The 13,351-nt window shown below is 46.5% G+C and overlaps 1 protein-coding gene across 3 annotated transcripts in view; it reads left to right on the top strand.

The window, feature by feature from the left end:
- The window catches only part of LOC107391713 (peroxidasin), a 51,077-nt gene extending 42,223 nt beyond the window's left edge, over positions 1-8,854 (top strand). For all 3 annotated transcript variants that reach the window (XM_054741946.2, XM_054741947.2, XM_015969135.3), the window contains 7 exons: positions 1-488; positions 624-758; positions 3,919-4,127; positions 4,340-4,451; positions 5,032-5,164; positions 7,023-7,136; positions 8,479-8,854. The exon at positions 1-488 is cut by the window's left edge and continues 9 nt beyond it. In XM_054741946.2, coding sequence (XP_054597921.2) covers positions 1-488; positions 624-758; positions 3,919-4,127; positions 4,340-4,451; positions 5,032-5,164; positions 7,023-7,136; positions 8,479-8,622 — 1,335 coding nt within the window. In that variant the 3' untranslated portion in view covers positions 8,623-8,854. The remainder of the gene's footprint in view (positions 489-623; positions 759-3,918; positions 4,128-4,339; positions 4,452-5,031; positions 5,165-7,022; positions 7,137-8,478) is intronic.
- Positions 8,855-13,351: the final 4,497 nt, after the last annotated feature.

The following is a 13,351-nucleotide window of genomic DNA, read 5'->3' as shown; positions in this document are numbered from 1 at the left end:
GATGCAGGTATGAAGATGATGGGAACGTACAGCAGTTATAACCCCAACATTAACGCAGGCGTCTTTAATGCCTTTGCCACTGCTGCTTTCCGCTTTGGACACACCCTCATCAACCCGGTGCTGTACCGGTTGAATGAAAACTTTGAACCCATATCCCAAGGACACCTCTCTCTGCACCGGGCCTTCTTCTCTCCGTTTCGTATTGTCAATGAGGGCGGCATCGACCCCCTCCTCCGCGGGCTCTTTGGCGTAGCCGGAAAAATGCGTGTTTCCTCCCAGCTTCTGAACACGGAGCTCACTGAGAGGCTGTTCTCAATGGCTCATGCTGTGGCTCTGGATCTGGCTGCCATGAATATTCAGAGAGGAAGGGACCACGGTATCCCACCATACAACGACTACAGGACCTTCTGTAACCTGACCTCCGCTCAGACGTTCGATGACCTGAGGAACGAAATCAGGAATCCTGATGTCAGAGAGAAGCTGCGACGGTAAATGTAAAATCTACAGACGGGTTGAGGAAACTGGCTGAAGAGCAATGTTTAAGAGATGGAGCTGTGTTTTCGTTGGATTTGCCACAACTGACCGTTTATTTTGTCGTTGAAATGTTTCCCCTTTGGCGGCAGACTGTACGGCACTCCTCTGAACCTTGACCTGTTCCCATCCCTGATGGCTGAGGACCTGGTCCCTGGCAGCAGACTGGGGCCCACCCTCATGTGTCTGCTGGCATTGCAGTTCAAACGTGTGCGAGACGGCGACAGGTACGTGGAATCCTAAACATGCTAAACGTAACGCTACAACGGCAAAGCGAGCCATCTTAAAACACTTTCAGCTTTACCCAGCATGCTTCTGGCCCCACACACACCAGGGGACACACTCTGGACCTCGTTGTTACCCTGAGTCTAAATGCTGACAGTGTTTGTCCTGAGGACGTTTATATTTCAGATCACCATTGCATTTTCTTTAACTTGTCAGTTTCTGCGTCCCCACCTCCTGCTCGCCGTATGGTTAGTTCTCGTTTTCTTAATGAGAGCACAGCTAGCAACTTTTCTGCTGCTTTTGATCCACCCTGTTCTTCTGATAACGACCCAGATTCCTTAACTTCTCAGTTTAACGAGCACTGCCTCTCCATTCTGGACAACATCTGTCCTGTCAGAACCAGATCAGGTCCTGCAGTGAACCCTACTCCCTGGTTTAATGACAGCCTGAAGCGCCAATGCAGAAAAATTGAGCGTTTGTGGAAGAAAACCCATCTCCACGTCCATCTGCTGCACCTAAAGGATCTTCTGACATCCTTTAACTCTGCAGTCAGAGACGCTAGGGTTTCCTATTTCTCCAACCTGGTGTCCCAGAGCAAAGGGAACCCCAAGGTCTTGTTTAACACCATCAGCAGCATCGTCTCTCCTGCCTCTCCTACAGCCTCCATCCACTCTGTTGCAGACTGTGAGAACTTTCTGTCTTTCTTTGTGGACAAAGTCAATAAGGTTAGATCTAGCATGTCTCCTTCAGCCTTATCGCCGCCTCTCCCGACTCCAACCAGGCCCATCATCCTAGATAGCTTTGCTCCTGTTTCTTTGCCTGAGTTAACCAAACTAGTTAACTCTATGAAGACCTCTGCATGCCCCCTCCACATCTTACCCTCATCTTTGTTTAAAAGTGCTTTTCAGTCCATCGGTCCCAGCGTGCTCTCTATAATTAATGCTTCTCTGGTCTCTGGTCAGGTCCCTGCTTACTTTAAGAACGCTGTAATCCACCCGCTTCTTAAAAAACTGAGTCTCGACCCCTCTCTCCATAGCAGCTTCAGACCCATCTCTAAACTTCCGTTCATCTCCAAGATCTTGGAAAAGGTTGTGGCTAAACAACTCACAGCTGCTCTTGATGAACATAACATCTATGATAGCTTCCATTCAGGTTTTCGTAGAGCTCATTCTACTGAAACAGCTCTTCTTAGGGTCTCTAATGACCTTCTGACTCACAGTGATGCAGGGGACTGTTCTGTTCTGGTCCTGCTGGACCTGACTGCAGCCTTTGACACTGTTGACCATCACCTGCTACTGGAGAGGCTGAGAGACTGGGTAGGCCTATCAGGATCTGCTCTGGAGTGGTTCTCCTCTTATCTCTCTGAGCGCTCCTTTTCTGTGGCCGTCTCCAAGTTTAGGTCCTCCACCACCTCCCTTACCCATGGTGTCCCACAAGGTTCTGTGCTGGGGCCTCTGCTCTTCCTCCTCTATCTGCTTCCTCTTCAGCACATCCTGAGCTCCTTCAAAGGAATCTCCTACCATCTTTATGCAGATGACATCCAACTGTACATCTCCTTTAAGCCCCATGAGATGTCTAAGCTGCAGCTGTTACACACCTGCTTAGACTCTATCAAAGCCTGGATGGTGGGAGCTTTCTACAGCTGAATGAAGATAAGACTGAGATCCTCATCTGTGCCCCAGACAAGCTGGTTCCCAAAGTCAGAGACTCTCTTGGTCAGCTTGCTTCTCACACCAAACCTTCTGTCAGGAATCTTGGTGTGACCTTTGACCCAGCTCTCACCCTGGATTCTCATGTCAGTTCTCTTGTTGGCTCTTCCTTCTTCCATCTCAGGAACGTTGCTAAGCTGAGTCCCATTCTGTCCCGCTCTGAACTTGAGACAGTTCTCCACACCTTCATCTCCTCACGCTTAGACTACTGTAACTCTCTTTTCACGTGTCTGAGCAGAACCTCCCTGAACCGTCTACAGGTGGTTCAGAACGCCTGTGCTCGGCTTCTGACCAAGTCCTCCAAACACACCCACATCACCCCGCTTCTCCTCCAGCTTCACTGGCTGCCAGTCACCTTCAGGGTTCATTTCAAGATCCTGGTTCTGGTCTATAGGGCCTTACATGGACAAGCACCATCTTACATTGGTGATCTTCTTAGTCCCTACACCCCCAGCAGGTCCCTGAGGTCCAGTGATCAAAGCCTACTGGTTGGGCAGCACCAGGCTAAAGGTCAAAGGTGACAGATCATCTGCTGCTGTGGCCCCCAGACTCTGGACCTCTCTCCCCCTGAGCCTGAGATCAGTGGACTCAGTGGTCTCCTTTAAAAAGCAGCTGAAGACTCACTTGTTCAAGCTGGCTTTTGTATGACCTTCTTCACCTCTCTCTCTTTATTCTGCTCTCCCACCTATTCCACCTTCCTCAGGATCCACTGATTTCCCTCTTTCCTGTTCACTTTCTCTCTTTCTTCACATTTTTTATCACAATTGTCTCTTTTTGCTCATTTTAAATATATTTTTAAACATTTTCTAAATACTTTTTTATATTTTAACTTTTTTGTTTTTGTGAAGCGCCTCGTGATTTTTATCTTGAGAGGCGCTATAGACATGATATTTTCTTCTTCTACTTCTTTTCGTGCTTCTTAACGACGTTCTAACGTAGTAGAGCTAAAAATATTTTGTGGAGATTCTAAATAAATAAAGAAGTGGACCTCTTGCATTTGTCCAAAAACCTCCACCACTAACACGTTTGGGACCTAAACCAACCACCGGACCATCCGGTCGTCGGCACCGTTGAACCACGGCACCGCCCCGGGTCCCCCACTCGTCACACACTCACGTATTCAGCAACAGAACACTGCTGGTGTGAGAGGTTCTCCGCTCAGTGTCGGAGGAGAAACAGCCGGCTGCTACCGCTTCAGCTTTAGGACAAACTACCAGAGTCCCAAAAAGATAATCACCTTTTGAAGGCAACAAAAGACGTTTGGACCTAGAAAATGGTGACTGGTGTTTAGCGCTGCCTCGTTTCCTCTGTATCAGACGGACGTGGCTCAGGGGGTGATGGTCAGCGTTCTGTGGCTGTGTTTGTGGTTAAGAGCTAGCTAGCTTGTGATTGCAGCTTTAAGAAGATATTTGATGTCACTGTTTTGGTTTCCTTCGTCTGTTCTTGTCTTTAGGTTCTGGTACGAAAATCCAGGCGTGTTCAGTCCCGCCCAGTTGACCCAGCTGAAACAGGCCTCTCTGGCTCGGGTTCTTTGCGATAACGGGGACAACATCACGCACGTCCAACAGGACGTGTTCACAGTGGCCCAGCTGCCGCACGGCTACGGTAGCTGCAACGACATCCCTCACATCGACCTGCGCATGTGGCAGGACTGCTGCGAGGGTAAGCAACCCTCATAATGACTGCAAGGAAATTTACATTTCCACAGCTTAAAAGAATTCATGTCATCATCTGGACTCTGGGTAAGAGCTGTAACCTTCATAATGTCTCAGCAGTGGTCCTAGTCTTGCACAGAGTGCTTTAAAATTAGGCTCAAAGCTCCCCTTTCCTCTACGCTCCCTCTGTTGCTGAGTAGTTGTTGTTTGTTCCACCAGACTGCAGAACCAAGGGTCAGTTCAACGCCCTGTCCTACCACTTCAGAGGAAGAAGATCAGCTGAGCACAGCTACAAAGACCAGAAACCAGCTAACAGCATTCAGGAGGAAAGGTAACGGAACCGAAGACGGTTCGGCTGAGTCGTCTCTGTGTCCGTGGTTTGAAAATGTCGCCTGGTTAAGAGGAATCCTTTACGCTGCTCTGTTGAACTGATTCAACCTTTGTACGTTTAAACCGGATAATTGCATTGATGCGTTGATTTCTGCACAGACACATGATGGAAGCATTTGTGATTGAAACGTTTCTGCAGGTCTTGACATAATCCGGGCTCGGAGTCGAACTCTGGGTGGATTTAGAACGCTTTCCTGCTCCAAAACGAGAGTGCAGAGTTGGAAATGAGGTTGAACCGTGAAGTTAAACGGTCCAGTGGCACTTTGCATGTCCGAACAGGCAAATGAATCCTGCATATAAACACTCTTGGAGATAAAATGATTTTGTTTTTAATCCACGTTGACACAAAGTTGGAATGAGAGTCCTGGACCTCTGTCTGCTGCAGCAGCGATCAACGCCGTCAAGCTGAGTTAGAATCAGAGGAATGATTTAAAATGGAAATTCCTGTCATGCCGAAGGTGTAAGTGAGGCTTCCAACCCTACATTTGCATCTTTTTTATATGTATGCATTTGTTTTACAGTTCACTCAAACAAGACGAAGAGAGTCCTGCAAATGTTACTCTGAGCTCTAAAAAAAGTGGCGAGCCGTCGCCTGGAGACTTTCAGGAGTTTGTCTCCGACATGCAGAAGACCATCACGAGCTTACGGAAGCAGGTGGGTCCTCACAGCTGCATGTTTGTCTCTGCAGCAGGCGGCCTTAACGACTGTCTGAGCTCAGACGTCCGTCTGAGCGGCCGAAGGGTCAAGTTCAAGGTCACTACAAACATTTTACAGCGTTTCCTGAGATTATATCCAAGGGCTTGTTCAAACTACTGATGAGAGACGTCGACGCTTTTTGAGTCAGTCTGAGAGCAGAAATTGATTTATTAGCCATTCGCAGATTTATTTTTTATAATCATTTAGAATTTAATTAATTAATTTAATTTATTTATTTCACCATCAGTGGGATTGCACCTCATAGGATCTTTTAATTCCAACTAAGCCAACTAAAACACGTTTTATCAGTGTTTTTGGGGACAGTTGAAACTTTTTTTTAAATTTTATTTAAAAATGATTTTTTTAAAACTTTTCGTTGTTGTAATGATTTAAATTACATGTTATTTAATAAGCCATAAGACGTAGGATTCCATAGGAAATAGGAAACCAACCTTATGGATCTGTTGGGTTATTTAAACCAGAAGATTGGAACTTTTTATTGCAGGGATTAGATAACAGCTCCGTATTCACTCAGAGACAACAGAAGAGAGTCGAGTTTAAAAGTTTAAAAATTTATTACTAAACAAATGAAACTAGACTAACTTTAACACTAAATGTATGGTGTAACTAAGGTGGATGAGACGGAGAATGGTGTGATGTGGAATGTTGCTCAGAACCAGCAAATCCGAAGAAACGATTCGTTCTGATGGGAGTGAAGGTGATGTCTTCGCGCTAAGCTTTGGTTAGGAGATTCATAAACACATTCGACGCCATTTCGCCGTCCTACGTACCCTTAGCGGAAGTCCCCGTCTAGATCAGGAATGTCGAGGTCCAGCTTGACACTCTCTGGAACCGAAGCCGGTAGGAAAAGCAGCGGTTGCCGACCAGACCAGTCTTGAGATACTTCCGGGTCACGACAGTTTTGTTGGCGTCTAGCGAGACCCAAACCTGGGTCGTGATGGTTCAGCTTTTATTCTGAAAGGAACCGTTGCAGCAGGTGGAACAGCAACAGGTTTTATCCAGCTCGTCGTTGGTTCTTTCGGCTGAAGAGGAAAGTTACGGATTGGCCACTCCGACAACTTCTCTAGAACGCTTTGAACTGGCGTTAAAGATGACGTGGGCATAGTTTTATACTTTGGATGTTTTGGTTTATGGTCGAATGAAAAGATGACAGATTTACCAAACACCACCAAAACCCCGCCTCCGTCAGATCTGGCAGATTCTGATTGGATCAGTAAAAGCAACGTGTCATGTCTTAACGCTACGTGAGATCAGTCCTAGTGGAAACATTTAAAGTCATATTACTTATTATATTCTATAGGATTATAATAAAGTAATTAATAGTTTGATTTCACAGATTGGTCACAACTTATTTATTGACGAACACTTTGTTAGATTAGCTTTATTAAAATAGAGTTCTGTGATTTATTAAAAAGAGAGAGTCCTTTCTTCGTTCTTCTGTTGAGCTGGAGAGAAGCAGTTTATAACAAATGCCTGAGAGCTTGAGACCATATCTCATGCAGACTAGTTCTGTGTCAGCGGAGAGGGAAAACAGTCATTTCATACCGTTACATTGTTTAGCATCTTTTCAACTTTTTATCTTACATTTTCTTGTAATTGTTATTTATTTACTCCTGAAATTATCGTTTTAAAAACAATTATTTTCCTGTTCTGCTTTCTATAAACTTTTAAACAGTTTCAGATCTTTGCTGTTTCTTCTGCAAACCGAGCTTCTCGGCGCGTGTGATTCATGCAGATGTTAACGGCGGATCTTTCGAATCCACGCTGACTTTATTTCTCCTCGTTGTTTTTGCAGATTAAAAGACTCGAAGCCCGACTGCACAAGACCGACTGCACTGATGGCGAGGGTCGTGAGCGAACCGATGGCGAACGGTGGCGAAAGGATCCCTGCTCTACGTGTGAATGCAGCGTATGTTTTACCCAGAAAGCGTCAAACACCACACCAGATAAACACGCGGCCACGTCTGTTTGTGGGGTGCTCGTCTGTTTTATTGCCCATCGATTTCTTTCCCTCTGCCCTTTTGGTTTCCTGGCATCGGGGTGCGTTCACCTGCCACACTCCATTTTTAAGTTATTCCATCTGGGATGCAGCTGCACTCCGAACCTCGCCGCCTCTGATCTCTCACGTCCGATTCTCTGTGGTTTCCAGAGAATGACAAAGTGAAGCTTTTAAAGGGATCCTTTGCAACGTTTTCATAGTTTTAAATCATTTTCTTGAGCCAGTATGTGCTAAAATGACCCTTTAGGGTTAATGAAAAGCCACCCAGCCCCATCACCCCCTGTGACCAGAATGCTCCACTTGCAACTTCAGAGTGCCAGTCCGGTCTGTTGGACTTTAAAAAACAACTGAGCAGACAAACCAGGCGCTGCAGTTCGCTTCCAGCATGTTTCCTGCAGGTTTTAGATCAGGCGTGGGGAACCCCGGTCCTGCATGTCTCTGCTCCAACACCTCTGATTCAGCGGTTGGTTCACCTGTTCAGCAGCTCATCAGGCTCTGCAGAAGCTTGTTAATCGCCTGCTGATTGAAATCAGGTGTGTTGAAGCAGAGTTGAAGCTAAACTCTGCTGGATACCGGCCCTCGGTGGACCGGGCTTCCCCACACCTGTTTTGGATCATGAACACAGCTGATTTGTTTAAGTTAGTGATGACTCACTCCTGTAGACACTAATGAAGCCTGAGGGTGCATTTCATCTGTTAAGATGTTAAAAACGGGAGCCAAACCTGCCTCGTCACCCTTTAAAAGCCAGAAAACAGTTTAAATCAACTCCAAAACGAACCTTTTAGCCTTTAACTCGTTCACAGCCAGCGTTTCTCGCCGTTTTTACTGGGGTTTTTTTAAGAGTCACAGAACGTTGCGCGCTAGGATGATGTCATCGCCAAAACAACCAAAACAAAGCAGAGACTCACCTCTTACATCAGGAAGAATCGGCGCGTTTCGAGCGTTATCCGTTCTGTCATAATCCGTTGTTGAATTGTGATCGGCAGAAGCTTTTCCGGTTCGCGCCTCACTTATTTTACAGCAGCGGCCCAAAACGATCTCCTAACACATGGATGTTCTGCTTCCTGATCACGACGTGTGACGTACGCGGATGAAGATTGGCTTTAGAGCTGGGATGTTTGTTCTCACGGCGTGGGGGCTCGTCCGACGCCCACACACAGTAAAAAAAAAAATGCTAATTTGGCAGTGAATGAGTTAAAGGAGCACCATATTGTCACTTGTCCTGACGCATCCTCTCTGCTGCCCCCCTCAGGATGCCCAGGTGACCTGCTTCGTGGAGTCTTGTCCAACACTCGACTGCAAGCATCCCGTCAAGCTAAAAGGCTCCTGCTGTCCAGTCTGTCTCCAACAGGAAGACGTTCATAAGCGACACAAAGCGGACACCCGTTACGGTTAACCCTCAGGACCACCCCACCCCCACACAAACGACCACATCAGAGAGGAGAGGAGACGCGACTGATCCACAGCCACAGTTAACCTCAACAGACCCAACAACCTCTCAGATTCTTTTTCCTTCATCAGGGGTTGGAGGTCGTGTTTTTGACTGTTTCAATTGGTTGCACAAGTCCGCGGCTCGGTTGTAAACCCTCCTGCAGCAAGCCGACAAACACTCCGTGGATTTACTCCTGTAGCGACGCGTAAACTCAAAACAGGATGGACAGAACTTCCCTTCCTTGTTCGATGAGGCTTCTGAAGTGTAAAAATAAAAAAAGTAAATAAAACGGGACCAGTCGCCTTTGAGAAGCAGGAAAGGGAAGTTAGTGGAAAACCAGCCACCTCTTCGATGTCTCACAAAGTTTTCTCAGGTCAGAGATGCCGAAACCCGGTGCTATTTCCCACTTTTATTGTGATTTAGTCAGAAAATCCGAACCTTAAAGTATTATCATTTGTATGCAGCATTTATGTAAACTCAGTATTTCCTTTAATGCAACGTCAGAGCCGAGCGGATCGTTGTGACTGTTTTAATCCGTGGTGCTTCATGTATTCTGTACTTTTTAGCTTTTACCCTTTTCTATGTACACGCGAACATAATGTGAAGCCCCACAAAAACGTTTTTCATGCGAAACGAACATGTCTACTGAACACAGCTTTTCTCTGGGCGGATGAGGCGCTGCCTGCCTGGGCGGGAGCGAGGTCTGAGGTCCGTCGTCTTCGCAGCTTCGCCCAGCGGCGTCGCTGCAGCAAAGCAATGACTGAAAACCTCTTTTGTGCAACTGTTCTGAACTTTCTCCCAGCGTTCCTCCTCAGCTTAAAGCCAAAAAAGTAGCTTGTATGTCTATGGATGTTGTGATTGTCTGGATGCAGCCTTCTGCTAACTCCACCGCTGGAGTATTCTCCGTTTTCATTCTGCAGCTCTTTGCTCCTGAGGCTCTCCAGCTTCAGTTTACACAAGGACACGCTCGCATGCATTCTTTAACTCCGCCTTTCCCTGTTGTTTCCCGCTTGTCCCTGTCAGAAGGGAGCTTCAGCATTAGGAATGCTGACCCTGCTCTTGTTTTTCTGCCATGTTGAAGATTTGAGTCTGAGCTGACATCATTTAGTGGAACGCCGGCTCCTCCGACCCTCATTCCGCGCTAATAGAAGCCACATGCGAGGGGGAACGGGGGCATGACGGGGCGTAGGGGGAGGGAACTGCAGTAACACCGGGCGTTCTCATGCGTACTGTACGCAGACAAATACCACTCATTGTTACTCGTGCACTGGCTCGTTTTTGTTTCCCTGTTTTTGCTCCGCGCCTCATTGTGTTGTAGCCCTCGTGTTTTCTTTCCATCGCTTTGTTTTTCTGTTGCTGAGCAGAAATAAATCACAATTTTCCACTAATGGGGGGCTGCAGCCACACTGGTGTCAAATATATTTATATGTACTCTAAATTCATCTGGCGTCATCTTGTGATCTGGGTGCTAAAGCACGTCGTCACCAGGCCACAGTTTGTTGCTTTGTCTTTTTTTAGGTGTCATTGGAAAGCACTGCCCTGCAGGACCGAGCAAGCCTCACCCTGCAGGACCGAGGATTTACTAGCACCCATCGTGACAGTGGTATTGTACTTTTTCTAAAGAACGGTTTGCACTGTGATGTATGCCTCTCAGCAGTAATAATAAAAAGCCACATTTGAATGCCAGTCCTGCGTGTTGGCGCCCGTCCTCTTTCTGTCTTTGTGCTTTTCTGGGGCTCAAAACTGGAGATCTTCATCTAATCAGAGCGCCGTCACCCGTCAGAGGATCCTGATTGTCATGAAATAGTCGTCCCTCCTGTTTTACAGGGCTCCGGTGCAGGGGCGGATTTAGGACTGAAGAAGATCCGGGGCTTATCACACACACACACACACACACACACACACACACACACACGTAACACGCACTAGTCAATATCATATATGTCTTGTACCACATAATTTTTAATCTGAAGCTACATATTAAGCATATTCAGGGCAGAGTATAGTTCCTGTTAGTGTTTAGTGTGAGATGATAGTAAATATTCCCTTTCTTGCTCCAACAACTTTACCTGATAGTAAGCTAACTTTAGGCAAACCAGCAGCACAACAAATATTTTCTAATAAGACTCACAAACCTGAGTCAGCACCAGTCTCATCAAAGCTGGGGTTCTGTCGCCGTACTTTTGGTCTAAAAAACGTCCTTATGTCCATCTTCACTCATGCGTTTCAGGCAGAGAGTGTAGAAGAAGCCGGCTGCTGAAGGGCTTCTTCTTCAGTGGTGGAGGCTCAGGCAGGCTGTATACAAACTACTGCCAGCTGCTCCCTCTCTGTTGGACTTTGGTACTGCATGTTACTTCCGCGATTTAGATCCGTGGATTTTCATAAAACATCCAGGGCTTCAGCCCAAGTAGCCGGGCCTAACGCCGCCCCTGCTCCGGTGCTTTCATGACATCAAACGGATGAGTCGTGGGAATCTGGGAACTCCCTTTTCAATCATATCTGAGCTTCTTGTTTTTTATAGATGTCTTTGCTCTTTTCAGGAAGAGGACAATGCCACTAATCAAGTTTTTTTTATGTGTTGGACTAAAGATTTAAAGCTTCTGAAAGTGGTTTAATCAGTATTTCTGAAGGGTACGGGGTCATGTTTAAAGGGGGGGGGGGCTATGCAAAACTCACCCGTTGCATTCTTTAGTGTGGTCATGTGGGACTCTACTGCTGTTATAAACGCTCCAAACATGGATAAAATATTTTGGTTTCAGGAATTATGTCTAAAGCAAGCTACCTCTCACGTGCAAAAAGCAGCTCTGCTCCAAGCCCCTCCCAGAAATCAGAGCTTCTCAGCTTATAGCAGCCTGAGTGGGAGATGGGTGGGCGTGGCCAGCCTCAGCTTGTTTTCTTAAAGTGACAAAGCCCTGACAACTCATTCTGGAAGGTACTGAAAACGTCAAGAATTAAACAGCTGAACTCACATCATGTGAGATGGATTTTGTGCAAAGATCGTAAACATGTTTTGTATTAAACTTAGATCTTTATTTGCACTCTTGCCTCTAGTGGCGTTAGACAGCTCTGGTTCTGGATTCTCTGCGGTTTGCTTCACCAGACGTTTGAGCCACCTCTCCAGACTGAAGTATGTCTGTAACTTTTGGAGAGATTCCATGAAAGCTCATCCGTTCTCCTCAGAGGACCCACCTCGCTTTGGAGAGGCTCTTGAATTTCCCCACTGAGCTCATCATGGAGAGACGTGTCTAATGAACTATGAGGTGCAACTAATTATCTAATGAAAACTCGAGTTGTTGCTGAAACACCTCCCTGTTTGTCATCTCTTCCACATTCCTACTTCCTGTCATCCATCCTTGTCTTCTTTTTTCCGGTCCATGAGAATAAATGTTGGCTTGGAAGGATGAGTAGATGGAGTTGCTGGATGGAAAACCAGACCAGGAAATGAGAATTCCAGAGGCCGAACAGAAGAAAGAGCCTTCACCTTCTCAACCTTAGCAGGAAAAGACATTACCACCCCCATAACACGGCATTCGCTTTAACTTGTATGTGCACATCTTTACGGTAACTAGTTAGTTATGGACAAGAGGCTAAAAGAGAAAAATGCCTGATAAATCTGACTTGTGGCTGCGAAACGCCACCAGAGTGTTTCAGATCCTCGGCACAGGAGTGAAGCGATGTGGATTTGTGAGTTTGGAAACGACAACCCTGCAGCTGCACACCCAGCAGGCCTCCCTCTTCCCACTCATCATATTTGGACTTTCATTTAGTCTACTTGGCTCTCAGCACTGTGCCTCTCACTCACCAAGGTGGGGATCCTTCCCCCTCGCTTATGTAACGTCATTCTTTATTCCAGAGCAAGACGGATGAAAGAGGGAGAAGTGGCGTCCCGCTGAGAGGAAATGGGTTTCACATCCCAGGAGTCTTAAGATGTGCAGCGAGAAGCTCCGACCCTCAGTAGGTGGGAAATGGCAGCTTCCTGTTATTGTTTTTGGCAGTGAGTCACTGAGACTCTGTCATTCAGGTGTGCTTGCACCATCAGCTGCAGACTGCGGCAGTTTGGGAAGGTGGCGTTTACCAAAAAGCAGACCTGCAACTGTAGCGACTCATCTGGTTAAAGCAAGGTTAAAGAAAAGCGATGGGAGCCAGTTAGAGACAAAATGTTCACATTTTTATCTGCAACACTCATGCAGGTCAGAAATGTGAGAAATTAAAACTTCTGAGCAGAATTTGAGCAAACGTCCTGCAAAATTCTCTTAAACGTTGAATCTTCGTGTACTTTGTGTTTTTATGCTGTTTCCATAAAGTCATTTGTGTGCGCATTTACTTGATACCACTTGTTTTTGTTCTAATGAAAAGTCCCTATCTGGAGGGGATGCTGGAGAACGTCAGCACTGGGGGCGGGGCTTCTGGACGACATCATCGTGGATACGTCCTGGTTCCAGGAGAACGAGGTATGGGTGGTAAAGGTAGGTGGGGCAGCTGATTATGGTTAGAATCGAAGCTGTTTCTTACTTGACTTGTATTTACAGAGCTAGACGGTTTGTCAGCCGATGACATCATAGGCCAGTTTGTCATCATTGTGTCAAAGCTGCCCTAACAGCGCTGTTAATGGGGACCAGATGCTTGTTTCGAGGCTACGACCGCTAAATCTGCGTCTCTAATGGAAAAGTTGTGCTCAACAAACTTGGCAGTA

Source organism: Nothobranchius furzeri, chromosome 18, assembly GCF_043380555.1.
Source record: "Nothobranchius furzeri strain GRZ-AD chromosome 18, NfurGRZ-RIMD1, whole genome shotgun sequence".
Taxonomy (NCBI): domain Eukaryota; kingdom Metazoa; phylum Chordata; class Actinopteri; order Cyprinodontiformes; family Nothobranchiidae; genus Nothobranchius; species Nothobranchius furzeri.
This window is presented reverse-complemented; position numbering and strand designations above follow the sequence as displayed.